We start from the raw sequence: 22,218 nt of genomic DNA on the forward strand, positions 1-22,218 counted from the left end.
CACCCCCACACACACCCCCACACACACCCCCACATACCCGCGACCCAGTCACTCCACGTGCAGGCGCGGAGCCGAAGCAAAGAAAGGCGTGTGTCCCTAAAAACACTCGCAGCTCCACTCGCCGGGCCCAAACTGGAAAGGATCGGGTCACCTCGACAGGTGTGTGCGTGAACACGGTGTGGCAGACCCATGTGACCACCACCGCCCAGTGGTTAGCAAATGCAACCGTGCATAAGAATCTCAAAATAATTCTGCTGAGCGAAGAGATCAAACCCAAAAAGAGAGACAGGGAGATTTCATTTATATAAATCTCTAGAGAGGGAAAACTTCTCTCTAGTGACAGGAAGCTGATCGGTGGCTGCCTGGGGGGTAGGGGGGTTGAGGGGGCAGGAAGGAGGGATCACGTACAGGCACATGGACACTGTGTGGGTGACGGGCAGGCTCCTTATCTGGGCCCGAGTAATGCTTTTACATGTGTACACGTGTGCCGAAGTCATCACACTGTGCACTTTAACTCCGTGCAGCAAAGTGTGTTTAGTGTATCTCTAAAAAGCTGCGTTAGGGGTCCCCGGGGGGCTCAGTCAGTTAAGCATCCAACTCTTGAATTCGGCTCCGGCCATGACCTATGGTCCGTGGGTTGGAGCCTCCCCATCAGGTGTGGAGCCCACACTGGATTTCTGCCCCCCGCCACCCCTCCCTCAAATGCATGCTCTCTTAAAAACAAGTCAGTCTTTAAAAGAAAGTAAAATAGGGGCGCCTGGGCGCCTCGTCGGCTAAGCCTCCGGCTTCGGCTCAGGTCAGATCTCACGTTCGTGGGTTCGAGCCCCGCGTCGGGCTCTGTGCTGACAGCTCAGAGCCTGGAGCCTGCTTCCGGTTCTGTGTCTCCTTCTCTCTCTGCCCCTCCCCCTCTCATGCTGTCTCTGTCTGTATCAAAAATAAATAAAACATTAAAAAAAAAGTAGAATAAAAATAACTATACAGCAAGCATCCCAACCAGACCCTTCATAGTCCAGGATTCATTTGTTCTGTAGTCTTCCTTATTTTTATGTTTATTTTTGAGAGAGCGAGCGAGCGAACGAGCACGAGGGGAGGAAAGGCAGAGAGGGAGACACAGAATCTGAAGCAGCTCCAGGCTCTGAGCTGTCAGCACAGAGCGCGACGTGGGGCTCAAGTCCATGAACTGTGAGATCGTGACCTGAGCCCAAGTCGGACGCTCAACCCCCGGATGCCCCGTTTGTTCTCTCGTCTTAAACAATTTCCACAGGTCACGGGCCAACGTAAGCCAGCAGCATGAGGCCACCGTCTCTTCTGTGGTTGATCCCACACATATCCTTTTCCATCCCATAAAGATCCACAAAAATACAGTAGCAGTGCATTAAAATCATTTCTTTCTCTAGATCAGAAATTGGCAAGCTTTCCCTGTGAAGGGCCAAATCCTGAGTATTTTTAGCTTTGAGGGCCATGCGCTCTCACTCACAACTACTCAAAGCTGCTGCTCCTGCATCACAAAAGCAGCCTCCCACACTGGGAACAAAAAGGGGTGTGGCTGAGAACCAATAAAACTTTATTTACAAAAATGGGTGGGGGCTGGACCTGGCCTAGGGCGTGGCAGGCGGCATGGTATATCAGGGGTTCTCCCAAGGGGCTCCCCACCGTGCAACCAGCATCACCTGGGAACTTACTAGAAATGCAAATGCTCAGAACCTGTCTCAGACCTGGGACTCAGACACTGGGGGTGAGGCCCCCCAGAAGCTAGCCGTTCTTACAAATTCTGACGCTCAAGTTTAATTAGCTACTGGCCCAGAAAACCAGCAAGTATGATGGATGGATCCAGAGCCAAGAAGGAACAAAGCAAAGCAAACATTTAACAGAAAGCCCCAGCCCACAGTCCCCAGAGACGGCGGCGCAGGCTCGTGGGGCCATCTGATGAACAGGAGTGGAGTGAGAGGGCTCCCGAGAAAACCCCCAAACAAGCAGTAAGGATCGGTGAGGCTCCCGACAAGCCTCGCTTCTCCACAAAGAGTTTTCAAGCCGGTTTTTTAAAAAAAAAAGACGGTTCTAGAACACCTTAGCTCACGTTCTCCTTCACTCTGCATCCCTCAACAGGTCCTGGAACTCAGCTATTCCTTGGGGGCGGAGCCGCAGAACAAGGGGGCTGGACTCTCTCTCCCAGACCTCAGGAGACCACACTCAGCCGCAGTCACTGACGACCTTCCAGGACAGGGACCCCATGTGACGTGCACCCACGTGCACACGAGGAGACATTCCAAGAAAGTCAGTCCTGGTACCCGAGGGTCACTTCTGGTTAACGTCACAAGTAACTGGCAGTACGTACTTTCCTTTTCAAAGCAGCGCTGTGCCCTTCCTTCCTTGATGCTTAAAATACCAACACCATAAAAAAATAAAACGCCAACACCTTTTGCAAATCCAGGAAACACACAAAGAAAATACAGTAATTAAAATGCATCATTTTGAAGGAAGAAAAACATTTTTTTTTTTTGAGAAAAATAGAGAAATGACAGCGCATGTGTCCACGAAAGGGAGAGAGACAGAGAAGGTGAAAGGGAGGGAGGGAGAGGTAGAGAGAGCGAGCATGGGCTTAGCACAGAGCCTGACGGGGGGGCTCAACCCCACAACCCTGGGACCAACACCTGAGACAAAATCAAGACTCAGGTGCTCAACTAGCTGAGCCTCCCAGGCTCCCCAAGAAAACCGGTTTTAGAAGGAGATGCAAAAATTCTTCAACTCCATTCTCCTCTCAGAAATCGCCAACAGGGGCACCTGGGTAGCTCAATCCGTCAAATGTCCGACTTCGGCTCACAGTCCGTGAGTTCAAGCCCTGTGTCAGGCTCTGTGCTGACACCTCGGAGCCTGAAGCCTGCTCCGAGTCCTGTGTTTCCCTCTCTCTCTCTGCCCTTCTGCCGCTCATACTCTGTCTCTCTCAAAAATAAACATTTTTTAAAAAAATTTTTTAATAAAAATAAAACAATTTTTTTTTTACTCGCCAAGGGACGCCTGGCTGGTTCTGTTCGTGGAGCACGTGACTGGATCTCGGGTTGGGAGTTTGAGCCCCACGGTATAGATTTGCTTAAAAATACATTCTTAAGAATAAAAACAGTTGCCAAAGCCCCTGCTCTGCAATGAAGGAGGGGCCGTCCTAACCTAGAGCACACGGGAGGGCGGAGGCGGCCGGGAAGAGGGGCCAGGGCCGGACGGCTCGGGGAAACACCCCTGGGCACCACCAAGAAAAGCAGGGGTGCAAAGAGACCAGCTGCCACGGGGGGGCGGAGAGGAGGTCTGCAGAGGCAGAGTAGAGGACGGGTCTGCAGGTCCGCGTGAGGAGCCGGCCACCCACCCCGAGGCCAAGCGCAGGCTCCCGCCCCGTGCGGGCCCCGCGGCCCCGCATCGCCACGGTGGGAGAGCAGGGCCTGAAACAAGGCAAAAACGGGACTTCAGAGAAGACAGTCGACATCCCCCAGGGACCAGAGACAACACTGCACAGCCCCGACAAGAGGACAGGTGAAAGAAAGAATCAAAAAAGGCCATCTTAGAAATTACAAATGAAATCACAAAGCCTGAAAGCAGACAAGAACAGAGTTAGGCACGAAAACCCCCGAGAGGAACAGAGACAGAGAAGTAGGGGGCGAGGCATCAGAGCCCAGCTGGCTGTGCTCCAGGGGAGAGGGACATGGAACCGGAGGCCCAGAGACACCAGCCAACGAGGAGGGCGCCCTGGGGCCGGGCCCTGGGCTCCAGGGAAAGGCAAAGAGGCGAGCCACACTCTGTGCCCAGCCCGGCCCAGCCTCCAGGCGGGCCAAGGCCAGTGCCAGCGAGCAGGAGACAGCGGCCACCAACTGCAGGGCCCGGAGCAGAGAGGAAGTGAGGTCAGCACGAGGGCCCCAGGGCGGGGCAGACGGGGTTGGGGTGGGGGGTGGGGTCAGGAGTCGGATGCTGGTTCGGGGCAAACGTGACCGCAGAGTCATAAAAGTGAGCGCAAAGGACGGAGTCCTCAACCACGAGACACGACGCGGGGAAGCAGCTGAGGGGACCAGGGAGGCGGCGGCGCAGGTGACACAAACAGGAGGTCAACAGAACACTGAACAACAGGAAGTCGCTGCCCAAGGCCCAGGGAGAGGACAGGACGGGGGATGCCCCATGTGTGCCATTCGCCCCGTACTTGCAGACCTTGTCCGCTGACGCCTTAAGCGGCCACGGGCACGGCCCGGGAAGCAGGCACGCCACCTGCGTCTCTGCCGCTCGACCACGCAGGCCACTCAGGGCCGTGTGGGGCCACTGCTGCCTGTGCCCACAGAGGGGAAAGGGCATCTGGAGGAAGGAGAGCCACCACAGCAGTGTGGGAAGCAAACGGAAGATTCCAAGTCTGCTCCCACCCCCTTGTCCACTTGGTCCACCCCAGAGGTGGCCGTGACGGCCAGGCGCGACCAAAGGACAGTCTGACAGCCAGTGGGTACATTTTCAACATGTCCGGACTGAGCATCAAGTACTTTAAAATGAACAGCAGCCAAATAAAGCTCTAAATGGGGTCCTGAGCTTTCCGTCTGGTCATTTTTGGATGAGGCAGCATCACTGCAGGGCTGCTCAAGGGACAGGGAGGAGACAAGATGAGCCCCAGCAGGGCAGGGACCCCCCCCCACACCCACGACAGAGGAGACGATGTGCCAGGGTGACGCAGGAGAGCCGGGGGCAGCCTCCTTCCCCGGCACCAGCAGCCACGATAACTCGTCGCCCGGCTCCGAGGCCCGCGTCAGGGCAGGCGGCCGGGCGGGGGGCAGGGCGCGGGTGCTGCGGCTGGGGGTGGGGAGGAGGCCCGGCCCGTCTTCCAAGCAGGCACGCCCAGCAAGGCTACCTCACCGCGACTTCAGAATCACCTGGAGACGAACCAAGAGGAGCCAAAAGACCCGAGAAACAGCCGTCCCCCGGACACTCCTAGAGGCCACTCACGAATGCACCCCGGGCGCCGGGCACGAGGAGCACTCGGGACAGCTCCAGGCCTGGGAAGGCCCTCCAACACCGCAGGCCCACAGCCCCAAGGCCGTGCAGGGTGGCCCCGGCCTCCTCTGTCACGGGCAGGGTGTGCCAGTAGCCCAAAGAGAGGTCCCGTTGTCTCTGCTCTCAGCACCTCCAGGAGAGGCCCTTCCCAGCCGGCCGCGCAGAGGGGTGAAGTCCAGCAAGTGTGAGGCGAGGCCACACCAACAGGACGCCAGCCCATGGAGGGGCGCACAGGGGCCTGCGGGGACTCGAAGTCAGGGGCGACCCTCAAAGCTGGGCGGCAGGGCAGGTGTGACTCACAAGCTGAACCATCTGGAAGAACGGAGAGCAGCAGGCACTCTGGTCCACAGCAGACAGGGGCCACTGGCACCAACCCGGGCGGAGGCCGTCACCCGCCAGTCAGCCACCCCTCCAGCCCCCACCTGCCACCTGGCAGCTGTGGGCTCCGAGGCGGCGGCCCCGCCAGCTCCGGGATGAAGGCCTCTGTTCAACTCGAGCCACAGACCCTGACAGCCGGGTGGGGCGGAGACCGGTCAGGGGCCGTTGGCTGGCGGGATCGGGTCCTGCCAGGGGACCAGCCACGGCTCCCGCACCACCCCCCCACGCCCTTGCAGACAGTGGGTGCACGGCACCCACCACACAGTCCCAGCCACCCCTGCCCCTGCCTCCCGCCGCCGGGCGTGGGGCTGCCGGCGTTCACGAATACACGCACGTGGTGGGAAGCCGTCCTCAGGAACAGAAGCGAGACCCTGGCCGAGGCCAGAGCGTCGGGGACGGGCTGTATGTGTGCGGGAGGGTCTGGAAGAACTCAGGCTTACATACTGTTTCCCCGGAGGGCCTCCCATTGTGACAGACCTAGGCTCACGGCCGCCTCAGAAAGCCGGGCCCCCAGGGCCATAAACAAAGGGAGCGTGAAAAACCACAGTGTGAAGGCCGCCTCCTCCAGGGAGGACAAGACGCAAGGGGGCGGGGTGCCAACACAGGGCCGGGGCCTGGGGCGCAGAGGCCACCCCTCACGCTAGGACGGCATGCCCTGCCCTCAAAGCGCTGGGCCTTCTCGGGGCAGCTGGGCGTCACCTGAACCCTGCTTGCTTGCTTCACCTCCCGGGACTTTCGGAAATCCGAGGGAAGACTTGTTTTAAGACTGGAAACAGAAAAGGACAGTTGCTGTCCTCCCGACGCAACCCAAGCCACAGTGACCAGCACCCGAAGGACGCCACGACCCGGCCCGGGCTTCCTGTCCTTCCTGACCCCGCCGGCCATACTGGACAACACGGACGCGGGGAAGCCTCCGGCACGGGGTGCAGACCAGGAGAACATTCTGAGCAAGAAGGAGGAGCAGGAGTGCCCACGGGGCCCCAGCCGTTGCGGGCACAGCCAACAGACGCAGACAAGGAACGGCAAAATGTCAGCAGACGCAGCCTCTGCGAGGCCTCCAGAGCCAGGAGCCGGGAAGCCGTGGGACGGAAGGAGGCGGCTCAGTTTCTATAAATGACCCGCGAGAGAGACGTGAAAACATGGCCAACGTTCACGTGCAGAAAATACTCTACCATAGAAGTCTGCCCTGTCCTGACCCAATCCCGCTCTCGGCTGGGGCTCCAGCTGGGCGGACGTGTCCACATTCAGGGACAGGCCTGTCCCTGCCGACCTGGCTCCCCTGGAGCAGCTGGGGCGGGAGGGCACAAGCGCACGCCGGCCCACCTCCCCCAGGGCGTAGGCTTGTGGGCCGGCGACACAAACCATAGGACACCCCGCACCCCCAAGTGCACCATCGCTGTGAAGAACCAAAGGTATGAGCCCCGAAGAGGCTCGGGGACAAAGACCCCCGGCCGCAGGGTGCACCTGGAGGTCACCAGGCTGTGCCAACGGCAGGGGCCCCCACAGCCAGGAACCGTGCCCGAGGACGCGCTTTCACACGAGAGGGTGCACCCGCGCGGCGGGGTGCCCACGATGATGAGCCTCAGTGAGGGCTGCTCTCACAGCTCCACCGGGGGCTTGAAGATCTTCCAAAATAAGAAGTCCTAAGCCAAGGAGAGGCGGCTGGCCTACAGACGGGCGCGTTTCCACTCTGCCGTCAGCCACCTGCGGCGCAGGGACACGCGGGGACACATGAGCGCACGCCCCGTGCTCTGGGGACGGCCCGGCAGGCACCACGTTCGGGCCGTGGGTCGTGCGGGACGATGACCTCCCTGGAGACCTAAGCCTGTTTCGTGGCTTCTCTAGGACACGAAGCCAAGTGCATCAGAAACAAGACAGCCACGGGACCCCTAACTCTGAAAATCCCACGGTTCTAGAACTGTAACAAATCCTGGTCATAAAAATGGATCTCGAATTCCAGTGCCGCTCCCGGGGACGATGATCCGGAACCCCAACCAGCCCGTGGACCAGGACCCAAAGCCAGCAGGAGGACAGAGAGAAACACCTCTGGTCCAGGCAGACCTGCCCAACACAGAACCGTGACCCTGAGGCCCGGCCACCAGCCAAGTGGCATGACCGCTGGAAGAGTCGGCTCCAGGGGTCGGTGTCGCTGCTGTCCACCCGACGTGAAGGCAGGGAACATGGCCTCTAAGCTGCTTCTCTACCCACTGCCTCGTTTTCACTTTCTGAGAAACCTCACTTTTCCCAGAGAAGAGTCGCTCCGGGGTTGGGGAGTCTGATTGGCTCAGTCGGTAGCCGGTGTGACTCCTGATCTCAGGGTCGTGAGTTCAAGCCTCGAGGTGGGCTACTTAAAAAGTAAGAAAACAGAATCACTCTGGGGTTAATTTTACCCCATTCAGATCAAAGCTGTGGCTAAGGAGTCAACGGCTAAGGAGCCGTGTGGACCTGACACGCAGAGGGCCAGGTCAGGTGCTCCATCGCGTGTGCACAGTGGACGCTGGCCCTCCTAAGCCGGCTGCGAGCTGGAGCCTGGGAAGGGGAGGCAGCCAGGGCAGGCGGGTGGAGACCAACGACGGACAGCACAGGCCCGGTCCGTGGACACGCCCAGTGGGGACACAGGGAGCCTCCGCTGCCTGACCCTCTCTGTGCTTTCTGCCCACAGCACCTGCTGACATCCATCCAACCGGCTCGGCTGGCTGGGGGTGAGCCACCGCGGCAGCTCTGCATGCCATGTGGCCCCGACTGGCTCCCGGCCGCCTCCGTCCGATGTCCTGGCTTTCGGAAGAAAGGGTGCTGGAAGTACCGGAGGGGTCAGCTCTGCACAGCACAGCCCGTCATCACGCACTCCAGAGGGTAAACTGAGGCCCAGGAAGTGGCACAACCCAGGATCCCAGAGTGAGGAAGTGGCCTAGCCAGGACCTGGGCCCAGGGAACAGCCAGGAAGCTCTGCCGTTTCCGTCTAAACTTCTAGAAACTTCTACTTGACCAGAAATACCAAAGAGCTGCAGTGACTACTTACTCCTGGCCCAGAGAGAAGGGAAGGAGAAAGGGATACTTGAAGTCAGACCCCCGGACAGCGGCATTTCCCTCACCGCGGGCAGCAGACAAGGGGCCTCTAAGAGATTTTCAGCTCTTTTTCCCCTCAATCCAAACCCAAAGAGGAACCCTCCCCGAGGGTGGTCGCAGGACCCTTGACTGGGCTTGTGTGGCCAGGCCTTCCTCTGACCAGCACCTGGCAGTGGGAACCCCAAGAGTATCTGCAAAACAAACACGAGGACCCTCCTTCCAGAGCACCCCTGCCCTCGCCTAATAGTCCCCGGCGAGGAAAAGCCAGACAAGAAGCAAGAGCTGTCACCTGGACCAGGAATCTGCTCTCGGGTCCAAGCCTGCGCCTGACCCAGAGGCCAAGACAGGACATCTGGAAACCGAATCACAGGAACGGCTGCTGGCAGTGGGGTCCCTGGCTCGGTCAGTGCCGCCCCGGGGGTGGGCACAGGCAGCGTGGATGCCACATGTCCTGGCCAAGGCAACCGTCCAGCCCCGGGGGCCACCCCAGCACCCAAAGAAGCAGTAGGCCAAGCCCTCTGGGGCTCTGGAGAAGGGACAGGGCTGCCCCCTTTGGCCTCAAGGCCATGGTCACTTATACACACTCGCCTCCCCCTTGAGGTGCCGGAACATGATAGCGTGTGGCCCATCTGGAGGACCAACACTGCCCAGGCCACCTGTCACCCCTTGCCCCCTGAAACCAACAGAACCAAACTAGTGCAAACCATGGCCAAGAACAGGCCTGGACCCCGAAGTCCGTAAGAGGGGCGCGAGCCATGGAGACCATGGCTTTTGAGCGTGGCCTAGCCCCTTCCCGGCTGCACTCACGGCAGGCACCCACAAGAGAATGAGGGGGTGGGTGCCTGGCTAGCCCAGTTGGGAGGGCGTGCAACTTCTGATCTCAGGGTTGTGAGTTCAAGCACCCCGTTGGGTGGAGAGATCACTTAAAAAAAATCTTTAATTAAAAAAAACAAAAAAACACAAACAAAATGACATTTACATTCAGGTCCACCTGCCACTGTGCTCACACCATGAGACTCCTCCCCCCAGCGACACCCACAGCCCCTCACCCCAGGTCACAGCCCCTGCCTGGGGGCACGGGGGCCTCCTGCACAGACAGGCTCCGGCCTCGGACACTCAACAGAGGATTGTGCGCCCCAGTACGTGCCGGGGACGTAACACCAGACCGTCAGTCGCCATGGCGGACGGGACTCGTACCCAGAATACACAAAGAACTCCTATAAATAAATAAAACAAAACAGCTCGACTCAAAAAAGGTCAAAAGACTTGAACAGGCGTTTCTCCCAAGAAGGCAAATGCATGGCCAAGAAGCACCCTAGGTGCTCGCCTCACCCTCCACGGGGAGATGCGGCCGGCACCCGCCAGGAGGGCCGCCTGGTCAGAACACAAACAGGTGTCCTCAGCAAGGGCGTGGGAGAAACTGCGGCCATTGCGCACTCCGTGGCGGGAGTGAACAGTAGTGGAGCCGCTGCAGCCAAGGGTGGCAAGTCCTCAAAAAATTAAAACAGCGGGGCACATGGGTGGCTCGGCTGGCTAACATCCCACTTCGGCAAGGTCAAGATCTCCCGGCCGGTGGGCCCGAGCCACACGTGGGACTCTCTGCCCTCAGCACAGGGCCCACTCCAATCCTCTGTTCCTCCTCTCTCTCTGCCCTCCCTCCCCTGCTCACTCTCTCCTTCTCTCTCAAAATAAATAAATGTTAAAAATACATACATACAAACAAAAGTAAAATAAAAATTGTATCCTGGACTTCGTCTAAACTAAAAATACCTACTCTTCTAAAGATACTGCTCAGAGAACAAAAAAGTCACAAGTCGGCAGAAAATATTCGCTAACATGCATCTGGTAAAGAACATACCTCAAGTATGTGAAGAACTTTCAAAACTCAATTAGGAACCAATCCAGTTTAGGGTGCCTGAGGGGCTCAGTCAGTTAGGCGTCCAACTCTTGATTTCAGCTCAGGTCATGATCTCATGGTTCGTGAGTTTGAGATCCGAGTCAGTGCAAAGCCCTCTTGGGATTCTCCCTCTCCCTCTGCCCCTCCTCCACTCAAGCACGCACGCACATGTGCATTCTCTCTCAAACTTTAAAAAGTAGAGAAAAATTTAAAAAATTACAAAATACAGTTACAGTAAGATCCAGTGACTCTCCTTCAGCAGAGATGCCGAACAGTAGAAAGCAGGGTCTCCAAGAGATCCCGCACACCCGTGTTCAAAGCCAGGTTATTCATGAGCTGAAACATGGTGCCCAAGTACCCACCCCTAACGGATACGCAAACACGTGGTCTGTTCACACTCGGGACATTACTCAGCCTTAGGAAGGAAGGAAACGCAGGCACCGGCTACAACGCTAGACAGACCTTGAGAACATGATGCTTAGTGAAATAAACCAGAAATAAACACAAATCCTACAGGCTTCCATTCACAAGAGATTCCTAACAACGTCAGATTCAGGGACGGAAAGGGGAAGGGTGGGCACCAGGGGCTGGGGGCAGGAATGGGGAGTGTGGTTACTGGGAATAGAGTTTCAGTCTGGGAAGGAGAAAGTTCTAGAAATGGATGGTAGTGATGGTTGTACAGCAATGTGGATGTACTTTCGCCCCAAATGGTGCCTTTTAAAATGGTTAAGAGGGGCGCCTGGCTGGCATCCAGACTCATTTCCGCTCAGGTCATGACCTAGCGGTTCATGGGATCGAGCCCCAAAGAGGGCTCAGTGTAGAGCCTGTTGGGATTCTCTCTCTCTCTCTCTCTCTCTCTCTCTCTTTCTCTCTCTCCCCACACACACCCCCAGCTCCCTCACACATGCTCTCTCTCAAAAGAAAAAAAAGGCTAGGATGGCAAGTTTTACAGTAACTATATTTTACCAAAACAAAGCAATTGCACGAGGCTAATTACAGAAACACAAAAAGTAAGAAAATGGTTGATGCCAGTAGAAAAGTTAAAAAATGGGATTTTTCACCTTTCAAATTAGCAAAGTCATCCTGAACGACAGCCACCCAGGTCATGAGGAGCGGCTGATAAGCCACAAGCCATTCACAGGAAGACCGAGTACCACGCAGCATCGGGATCGCTCAGAGGCCCCCCGTCCCTGGCGTCAGAGCATGACACGGCCACCCTCCATCAGGATCTTCGAGACAGAGGCGCACGCCGCGTGTGTAGGTAAGTAAACCAGCGGGCGGCCCCCATCCACCCAATCTCCCACAAGAAGCCCCCCACCTAACATCACACGTGCCAGAGGAGACACACGGACAGTGAGGGCTGACCTCTGCCGGCACGGGACACAGGGACACAGGGGCAGAGGTGGGGCCACTTCAGAGGCCAGTCCAGCGCGCTGCAGGTGCGCTCCGGCCCAGGCCCCAGGCAGACTCGGGTCAACGACGGTCTGGGACTCCCGTCTGGAGGCGTCTGCCTGGCAAGCCAGACCAGCCACCAGCCACCAGCCACCGCCACCGGAGCGGGGCCGGGCCGGTGTGCTCGGGCAGCAGAGCCACACAGCAACTAGGTGGCGAGTGACCGGAGCCCCCAGGTGAGGGCCCCGTGCAGGCAGGCACAGGTGACGGGACACGGATGCACACACGGGACGTTTAGGATGGCGTCCCTGGGGGTCAGTGAGAGAGAAGCGCAGGCAGAGCGCACGTTTCAGCCTGGGTGTGGACGCGGCGGTGCCCACGCTCCCATCTTCCGGTCACGGCGCCGAGGCCTCGCTCACAGTAACACAAGTACAGCGCGCACCCACATGTTAAATAAACGCCAGAACCCTCCGCACCAAAGAATACTTGAAAACGTGTGGCCATACATGTGTACACACAGGCACGCACACACGTGTGCACGCAGCAAGCACGTGCAGAAGGCCCCTCGACCACGAGCAACGGTGGCCGTGGACGCTGCAGAGCAAGCACGGAGGAGCCACTGACCCAGCAGGGGCCCGGCACGGCTCCACAGCTGTGACCTGTCGGACAGGACACGTCAGGTGACGAAATGCACTTAGAAATGAGAAGCGCAGCCCCTTGCACAAGAAAAGGGCGACGGTTGGATGAAACCAAATGAGTAGACGCCGAGGTGCTGGGCCAGGCGTGCGGGCCGCACTGGGAGCGTCGCCGCTCCGGTGGAGGCGCACGTTTCGTAGCCGGGACGCGCCCTGCATCGGCCAGCGGGGACGGGCGCACCCAGCACCTCAGTGCTGGCAGTGACAGGAAGGGAACCGTGTGGCCCTGCCCAGCACCACCTGCCCGGGTTCTGTTCCACAAGGCCAGCAAAGTGCACACACGATGGCAGAGGCCCAGGCATGCAGAGTGGCCACCAAGCCTCTGCCACGCCCTGGCCCAGCTCCCCCGCGCCACCTGCACCCCCTCCCCAGCCCCTCACACCCATCTACGGGCCACACCATGAGGGTCGCCCTGCTGGGTCCCTGCCATGGTCCTCAGCCCTCCAGGGATCACAGAGAACCAGGACGGGAGCCTTTGTCACAGAGACTGAGAGAAAACAGATCTACCAAAGACATCACGATTCAAATATAAACAACAAAGTGAGAAAATAAAACATCTATCTACACGAGGGATGACCTCAAGTTCCACCAGGCGATGAAACCCAGGGGGTGCGGAAGGTTCCACAGAGGACCCCTCGATGACCCAGACCCTCTCGAGAGCTGCAAGGGCACGTTCTCCTGAAAAGGGGAGGAGACACCAACACCACCCACGAGGGACCACCCAGGCCCATGCCCGGTGCCAGCAAAAGCACACCAGGCCGGCCGGCTGGGCCCGTTGGGTGGACACCACACTCTGGGGGGGTGAGGGGTGCAGGAGGAGAGGCTTCCTTCTGCAGGTTTGGGAAGGAGCTGCAGAGTCCAGAGCTCCCCTCGGCCTCCAGCAGGCATCAGGGACCGAGACGGGAGCTGTGGTGATGAGGGGGAGGGGACCCAGGCCCACCGTGCAGGCCCCTCAAGGCTGCTCGGGACGCAGGCCCGTAGCCCCCAGCCCCCGGTGGTCCCATCAGTCGAGACCCCTCCCGACCTCCACTCCAGGACCACGCTCCCTTCTCCGGCCCTGAGTGTCACCCCCAGCCGGGAGCTCGAGACCATGGCCAGCCCAGGCTCCAGAAACACGGACCCCGTCGTGGCTCACCAAGCCGCACCGAGGCAACCCATGGGCCCACCTCGTGCTCAGAGCTGAAAGAGCTTCCTAAAATGAGACAAAATCCACTAAGGTCAGGCAGGCTGGGCGACACTTACTGCATACAAGAATGTTTAAAAAAAAAAAAAAATCACAGTTTTGATAGTTCTGCAAAAAAAACTTAGCAAATTTACAACAAAACTGTCAAGTAATTAAGGCAAGGCACTTCACACATGAACTTAAACTGCTAATTAAAATCCCCTCGCTTAATTGACTACATTTGCATATCATTCAACTCGGGAGCATCATTTTTTTAATGGTTTGGGCAACACAGTTGTAACACCAGGAAGCGGGGAGGCAGCAGGTAAGGCGGAGCCCCGCACAGACTTGACGGACCCGGGGGGCCCTCCCCCACACCGGCCCCTCCCTCGGCCCAGGCCCCCTGCCCAGAGGGGAAGGCAGAGAGGTGCCGGCATGGAGATCCCACCACGGACTCCTCCTGGCCTCCCGACTGCCCGGCACCTCTGCCTCAACCTCCCCAGCAGGTTCCAGAGCCGCACGTGTGCCGAGCGCACCCGTCTGTCCCTCCAGGGAGAGGTTCCGGCTCCCCCGGCAGCGCACCCGGGCCCCTTCGATCCCGGCTCCTCGTGTGCTCACGGAGCGCCAGCTCGGCGCGGGAGGAGCACTGGCCTCAGCGGCGGGGGGCGGGGGGGGGGGGGGGCGGCCAAGTCTGGACAACCACACTCCCTGTCCAGGCCCAGGCCCCAGACGGGCACATGTGGTCTCACTCTGCAGCTGGGGGCCACGGGCCTCGGAGCAGGACCCCCAAGGCTGAGTGCACCACCCTCGGGAAGGGCAGCCCCGATGTCAGAGCGGCGCATGGGCCTCAGCCGACCCATGGCGGCCTAGGGACCCGACGGGGCACCACGGGGCCAGGCCGGCAAGAGGGCTGTGGGTCTTTCAAACGGGCGTTTTTGTGTCCCTTTCAGCACGGAGCCTACATCAAGACCACACACCGTGTCCACGTCCCCACAGCTGGGCCGCGTCACTTTCCGTTCTGACGGTCACAGTGCAGCAGCGAGCGGGTCTGGAAGGAGAATGTCGGCAAACAGAAGCAGCCACGGGCACGGGCGCACGGCCTGAAGTGGCACCCGAACCACGACTCTGTGGAAGGAGAACCAGAGGGGAAGCAGGAGCACCACCACAGGCACCAGGAGACCACGAACGCCACACGCAGAAGCCACGCCGGCCACAAATCCAGTCCTGGGTTCGCAGAGGCAGCGAGAAGGTAGGGAGCGAAGAGTGAGTGCACTGGAGGCAGGGAAGGGAGCACAGCCTGGTGCCCGCCCTACGGAGGCCTCCCCAGAGGGCTGGGATCACCCAAAGAATACTCAGCTGACAGGGGACAGATGGGAACAGGGCAGGAGAAGCTGGCTCCGCTCCCAAGGGAACGCAGGCCTGGCCCCCTGGAGAGGTTCTCTCTGGTCATCTGGCACCGAGCGCCCGGCAGCACGGGGTGGCCGTGCTCTCCCAGGCTGTGGGGGGCTGCAGCGCGGGGGTTGTGTCCTGCATGTGAATCAGGACAGACCTTTCGTCCCCCCAAAAAAACACTTCCTCCCCCGACACGCCGCACGGCCCAGCCCAGAAGAGGAGGGCTCAGGGGAGAGTGTGTCCCAGGCCCAGGCAGGTCCCCAGACACCGAGTCATAAGCAAGTGACTCCTGTGAGGACGCAGCAGACAGTTCCTCTGGGGCAGGGAGACTGACAACCCGCCACCTGGCAGCACCCCCAGAACACGTGCACCGTCCCCACCCCCATCCCAGAGCTTCAGACCCAAGAGCTGGGACATGTGGTGGAGCCACCATCGTGGGACTGTCATCCCCACCTGCCCCCTCACAGTGGGCTCCCGGGTCAGGTTAGGAGGGAGGGGCCACAGCAGAGCCCTGCGGGGCCCCTGGACCTGGCTGACCCTGCGGAGCTCCCCTCTCCTCCCTGCCACTGCACGCGCCACAGTGGCGACCACGCCTCGAGCGCCCCGGCGGGTCCCCGGGGAGGCCTACTTCCAACAAGAGCTGCTTCTTTCAAAGCAGCCGGCAGCGTCCCAGGGGAGGCCCCTCGAGGCGGGCAGCCGGGGACACCAGCCAGCAGCCCCGCGCCCAGTTCAGAGCAGGCTCGAGGCGCCCCCGCACAGGCCCGAAGGAGCCACCTTCTTGAGGACACACGACACGGCAGGGACGAAGGACGCCTCAGGGACACCACTCTGCTCCCCGCTCCTCTCCTCGCTGTGAGGAGCAGAGCTGCCCAGACACCTCGACAACTAGTGATTTCACGCCTCTCTGAGTCATTCAAGGAGTGTTCGCTCTGGGCCCGGAACTGGCGACCCAGCTGTGACCAACCCGCCCCCTCCACGAGCCCACTGACCACAAACACACAAGGCCCAGGCCCACCGCAGTGGGGCCCGCGGGCAGGCCCGACCCAAGCCGGGCCCGGCACCTCCTGAATCGCTACCTGGAGCTGCATGCAGTAGTGGTGGCCATGTATGTAGCCCCCCCCACCGAGGTCCCTACCACCCAAGCCACTTCATTCCCACAGACACCGTTTGCGGGTCTAACCCAATGCCATCCAAAACCCTCTTGACACCGCCCGCAGCCATACAGGCTGCCCGCCACACACCACCCCACACCCCCAGGAAACGACTTCCTGTCCCTTCGCTGCGCCTCTGATCCGCCCCCCACATCTGAGATGGTCAATAAACAGAAAGCAGGGAGGAATGGCAGGGTCCCCAGGCCCCGCCCCAGCTCCATCCCAACTGCCCTCACCCTCCGCCTGGCCCCCCATTTCCCCAGGGACGCAAGCCGGGAGGGCGAGGGCTGGGCCAGATTGGAGGCCGCCTCCTCCCCCCAGCAGCTCTCACGGACCTTAAGGAAATAATTCAGCCTCTATATTTTGACTCAAAACAAAGAAACTTTTTAAAAACATTTCAGTTGAAACTTGCATAATTCTTCCAGTGGAGAAATCCTCCCCGACTTTCGCAATCCTTAGAAAGAGACACATTATTGCTGCCTTGTGTAACAGTCTCCGGGCTGCGAAGAGTCCGAAGAGTCCGGCCGCCAGCCCGGGCCGCCTCCCGCGGTCACCTCCCGCCAGACAGCCAAGGCTGGCCCCGGAAAGCACTGCCCCCCCGCTCCCCGCCCAGCTCCCCGGCGGCCAGGGGCGCGGGGTGCGGCTCAGCCACACTCGCCCAGACTTCCTCCTGCACGGGCCTGTCTGCCCTCACCGACGGCTCAGACAGACATTACACAAACCGGCTGCAGGGAAGGTTGAGAAACCGAGACGCCGAGAGTCAATGACCGTACTCTCACGGCCCCGCGCTGACGGACGGACCACAGTGAGGCAGCAGGGACAGAGGCAAAGGTCACTCAAAGACTCTGCCACCCCAGGCGAGCTGCCGCCCTGCAGAGACCCCAGAAGCCAGGGGGCCTGGCCCAGCTCCACAGGGGGGGTCTTGGAAACTGGCAGGAGGGCGGACAGACAAGCAGACAAACAGATGAACGGGCAGTCCACACCTGGAGAACCATCTAGACATGCCTCTGCTCACTCAGACAGGCTGAGGCACCCGGCCAGCCCTTCAGCCACCCCTCACTCCTGCACGGCCAGCTACCCAGCCGGGTCGGGGTCTAGGGAGAGAAGCAGAGGTCTCGTTCGAGCTGTGTGCCCTCCTCCCGGAGACGGCTCCCCAGACTTTCCTCTGGCATACCCCACCTTCCACATGGGGGGGCCTAGGCCCGTCCAGGAACCTCGCCTCAGGGCGTCACCTGAGCCCGCACACACCTTCACAACCAAACGTCTGCAGCCAGGAAATCACCATGGCACCCCCCCCCCCAAAAACCTAGAGCAAAACAAGCAGACAAAGGGACAAGTCTGACGCTGTCTCTGCCCACACAGATCACATCAGAAGCACAGCACCTCGTTCAAGGGGGCCCCGGAGGAAGCGCGAAGGTCAGTCTGTTCCAGCCTGGCAGCGCCCTCTTCACACCATTCCTTCCCGGATAACATCAGCTTAAATAAGAGCAAGACACACCTCTCCAGGGGAAGGTCCACAGGCCAAGACCCCCTTCCTGGCCTGTGGACCCAGGAGGTGCAGTCACTCCCAAGAGGGGCCACGAGATTGGCACCCCCCCGAGCTGCTGGCCAGTCTCTGCTTTGAGAAAGCACGTCCTCTGACCAGAGAAAAAGCGGCACGTGACACAAAGCAGCCTGTCCCAACATCAGGAATCTAGACAGATGCAGCCGTCGACGCTCATGCCACATGCCAGCGGGCCACCAGCCTGCGGGCCCCAGGAGCACACTGACCCCCACGGTAAGGGCAAGCCTACAAAAGGGCCCCTCTGAGAAGCTGGGTGTCTGAAGGACAGACAGACGCACAATCCCCTGGAACAGCAGAGAGCACCTCCGAGGAGCCTGTTTCTAGAGCAAACGGGCTGCCCCCTGCCCGGCCCCCGAGGGCAGCGCACCGCCCCGCGGCCGACCCAGAAAGGACGCGCCTGGTTACCGGCGAGGAGGCGCCCTGCGGCCGAGAAGCCAGGCCCCCCGCGGCGGACGAGCCAGCAGCACCGACACCTGCCTCTGTGCCGGAAACACTGCGGAACTACTAGGCCAATTCAGTCCAAACACCATCAGACAAGCCCAAGAGGAAGGGACAGAGTCAACCTGGCAGAAGAGAAGTGGAGGGCAAGGGGGCAGAGGGCGCCAAGGTCCCCGTGTCCGTGCCACGAGCTCCTCCAGCAACAACTTAACACCTCCCTACCCCACCCTCCTCACTAGACACCTAAACACCCCAAAAAATAAAACCTCCCCGGTCACCACTTCCCACAGTCCCCATTTCACACACAAGAACACGGAGACCCACATGGGTTAGGCCACTGGCTGGAGATCACGCAGGGGGAGAGATGCAATGGGGACGTGGGAGCTGCCCCCCTGGGGTCCCATAGCAGGGCCGGCCCGCCACAGGGTGCCCAGGGCAGCCCGGGACGGGGCCGGAGGGGCTAGGAGGCAGCTCCCCACGGCCATGGCACTTCCTGCAGGCCCCCTGCGGTCCCCGTGACATGAGGGGGCAACCCGGAGGAGGCCTGCCAACCGCATACATGGACAGGCCACCTTCATAAGGGCCGGAGCCCCACCCCACACTCAGTTCCACGCTAGGGCAACCTCAGACGACCCACCATGGCCAGGCCGCAGGCAAAACAGCGTGGGCCAAGGTAAGCTGGTCTCCGAGACCTCCCCCGGGACCAGGGGCCCTCCTGGCACTGCGGGCAGAACGGGGCCGCGTCTCCGGCTGGCAGGACGGCTGGGCGGCCCTCGAGCCCCACCACACGGGAATGGGCCTCGGCTCCCACCGCCTCAGCAGAACCCAAGGCCCCAGGGGAGTCGTGTCCCTGCAGAGAGCAATTGTAGTGCATTCTTTGTTCCCTGCTGTCCTCACGCTGGATAGGCCAAAGATACTAAACTAGCTATAAAATAATTGGAATCAAAAGACATCCCCCCAATAAGCCGTCAAAGGCGATCACAAGGAGCGCTCAGAGGCGGGGCACGGGGGGGGGGGGGGCACGGGGGGGGCGGGTCTTCCCAGGCAGCTCCTTCCACAGCAAGCGGAGGCTACGCAGCTGGGGGGTCCCATTCGCTCCCTGAGGCTGAGACCCTCCTCCTCACGTGGTGCCCTGGGCGCGTGGGCAGACGAGCACATGGCTCTGCTAAGCTGTTTAAAGAGGAAGACGCACCCCAGGACTCCCAACCGCGTGGTCACGGCGCCAAGACAGCGGGCAGAGCCCCAAGAACAGGACGGGCAGAAAAAGCCGGCAGGAAGAACACCCCTCGAGGTGTCAGAGTCCGCAAGAGAGCACATGGGCGGACGCCAGGCCACTACCACACAGGACAGCGCGAGTGGACGGAGACCTGGAGACCCCACGACTCTCACTAAGCAGGTCCCCTCGTCGCTTGGGAAAGCTTCGTTTGGTCGGAACAGGAGGCCCGGAGCAGCACCAGGAAGAGCACGGAAGGAGAAGGGGCGCGGACCGTCTGTCGAACAGGCCACAGCAGAAACAGGCTCTCGCCTGGGCTCCGTGGACAGCGGCCCCCTCCCCGGGCAGCGCTCAGGCCGGGAGCCCAGGCTGGGCCTTCCCTGAGCCTGGGGATGGCCACGCCCAGAAGCACAGAGCCGGCTACAAGGGACCCGGAGACGGGGTCCGTGCCAGTGACAAAAGGTCGGTCCCAGCGAGTCCCCCCAGCTCCCAGACACGACACAGACACACCCTGCCGGCCAAGGCCCTCTGTCACTTGCTCTGGAGATGGGGGACCTGCCTCGCTACCACAGTCCCGCACACAGGACTCCCCCAGGCCACACCGGCTGTGGAAGGAGCAGGCGCCCCAAAGAAAAGCCCCTCGTTCACCCAGGGCGCCCATCGCGCTGCCCATCACCGGCTCATCTGAAATCGGGGACTCAGGCTGGCCTTTCCCGCCAGCAGCCTCCCCAAGTGAGAGCATCCCTCGCGCACAACCCCTGCCCCGCAGTCTGCGGACAGCTGCCACCTGCCACCTGGGCACTGGCAGAGCTGAGAGAAGAAATGCCACCAAATGCTCATGCACACGCACGCGCGCGCCCACGGCCGCCCTCTCTCCGAGCACGGGCAACGAGCCCCTGCATCGCCAGCCCCCCTCTGCTCACCGAGACTCTGACACTCCGCTGGAGGGGCGCCCAGAGAAAACCGGGCGGGAGCATCTATTCACAGATTTAGAAAAAAAAAAGTTTGATGCAATAGCTGAATTAATTAGGCCTCCTAAGAATAGCTGAGCCAATGCAGCATTCTGTGTGTGCAATTTAATAAGCCTGGATATTTAAAAGAAAAGTTACAAATACTTGGGGAGGGGAAGGCAGCACGAAGAGTCGGTGAGGACCCCAGTGAACGGTTTTGGCGTCCAGCGGCCCAGGAGCTGCCCGGCCGGATCACAGAGCTTCTCCGCCAGGCGGACCACAGAGCCTGGGCCAGTGGCCTCCCCCCCGCCCGCCTTCGGCATTTCAGAGAGAGAGAGAGAGAGACAAGGAAACGGGCGTGTCCAAAACAAATCGCAGACCGCGAGCTACTCCCACTGACCAGGCCCCAAGCCCAGGGCCAAGTGGCCCTTGGCGACACACGGGGGACTCAGGGATTCACACCCCGGCAGGCCCCCGGAAATGCCCAGAGCTGGAGTCGCCGAGTCTCGGCCCCCTGCCACTGTGGCCTGGACACCTGGCTTCGTTTCTGAGTCTGTCTCCCAAGACTTCAAGGCACAATCAGACACCGCCTGGCCCAGTTCTGTCTGCCGAGGACCAAGGGCAGGCAGCCCTCTGAGTCTGCGAGCCTCAGGGCCCCAAGGAAGGCCTAGGCCTGAGGCGGCAGCCTGGCCCGGCCCAGATCTAACTTCCCAGGACTCGGACAAGAGCACTGAGCCGGAAACCTGCCCCTCACGGCCCATCTGGGCAATCAATGGCTGTGGGCCTCGCTGGGGAGGTTTCTCCACCCGCCGGGCCAGGCTGCAGGGCACTGGGAATCCCCGCTCCTCCCAAGCGGGAGGCCCTTCCTATGTGGCGGTCGATGGGGACACGCATGCCACCCTAAATTTCCTTAAAAACAAACCCTGAGACAAGTCCCGGCCTGCAGAGACAGAGCCCCTGCCTGGCCCAGGATGGCCCCCGCCCCCCCCACCCCCCGGCCTTCCCCAGGGCCCCAGCCCTCCCAGCATCCAGGCCCTGGGCCCCTCGCACCCAGCCTCCTCCCGCAGCCAGCACGGACACTCACCCGGGGCACCCGCCGCTTGTACTTGTTGCCATAGTCAAACTTCTCCTTTACGTCGTCCAGGCAGCGGCCAAGGCGTGCCTGCTCCTCTTTGCCCGTGTAGTCCTGGCTCAGCAGGATGTAGGCCCGCCAGTTGGCCGAGTCGAAGCCCCAGTGGCAGGTCCGGTTCTCCAGCGCCTTGTGTGAGTGCACCACGAACTTGTGCGGAGGGTACATGAGGCGGCAGTCGAGGCACTGGATGCAGGCGGCACTCGGGCTGCTGTAGAGCTCGGGCACCAGCAGCCCCTTGCACTTGCCGAAGCACTCGTGATACACACGCACGCTGCGCTCGCTGAGCTCCAGGCCCAGCGCCAGGCTGGCGGCCAGCTCCTTCTTGCAGGGCGGCGGGTAGGCGCCGCCGTACAGCAGCGCGTTGCACAGGCGCTCGGCGTCCGTCTTGGTGATGAGCCCGCACGAGGGCGCCGAGAAGGGCAGGATGCCCATGACTTTGAGGATCTCCAGCTGGTCCGCCGTGCAGCGCGAGCAATAGATGTGCAGCTCGTCGCACACCGAGTTGATCTGCTGCAGCGAGAAGTCGCGCAGCACCGAGTTGAGGATCTGCGGCAGGCACAGGCGCTTCTCGCCGCCCACCACGAAGCACGAGATGGTCTCGCCCTCCAGCACGGTCTCGCAGCGCTCGGTGGAGCGGTCGGATGGCATGAAGAAGGGCCCGGGGAGCACCGGCGGCGGCGGCTGGATGGCTGGCAGGTGCAGCACGGGCGGCGGCTCGGCGGCCGAGGGCACCGGCGCCGGCACCGCGGCCGCGCTCGCCTCCTTGGCGCTCTCCTTC

The 22,218-nt window shown here is 60.8% G+C and overlaps 1 protein-coding gene across 1 annotated transcript in view; it reads right to left on the reverse strand.

Annotated features, from left to right (window-relative positions):
* SKI (SKI proto-oncogene) overlaps window positions 1-22,217 on the reverse strand; it is a gene marked incomplete at its 5' end in the record, with an annotated part of 63,018 nt that extends 40,801 nt beyond the window's left edge. Inside the window, one exon of the mRNA XM_029945944.1 lies at window positions 21,393-22,217. Coding sequence (XP_029801804.1) covers window positions 21,393-22,217 — 825 coding nt within the window. The remainder of the gene's footprint in view (window positions 1-21,392) is intronic.
* Window position 22,218: the final 1 nt, after the last annotated feature.

The sequence above is a fragment of the Suricata suricatta genome, chromosome 8 (assembly GCF_006229205.1).
Source record: "Suricata suricatta isolate VVHF042 chromosome 8, meerkat_22Aug2017_6uvM2_HiC, whole genome shotgun sequence".
NCBI lineage: Eukaryota > Metazoa > Chordata > Mammalia > Carnivora > Herpestidae > Suricata > Suricata suricatta.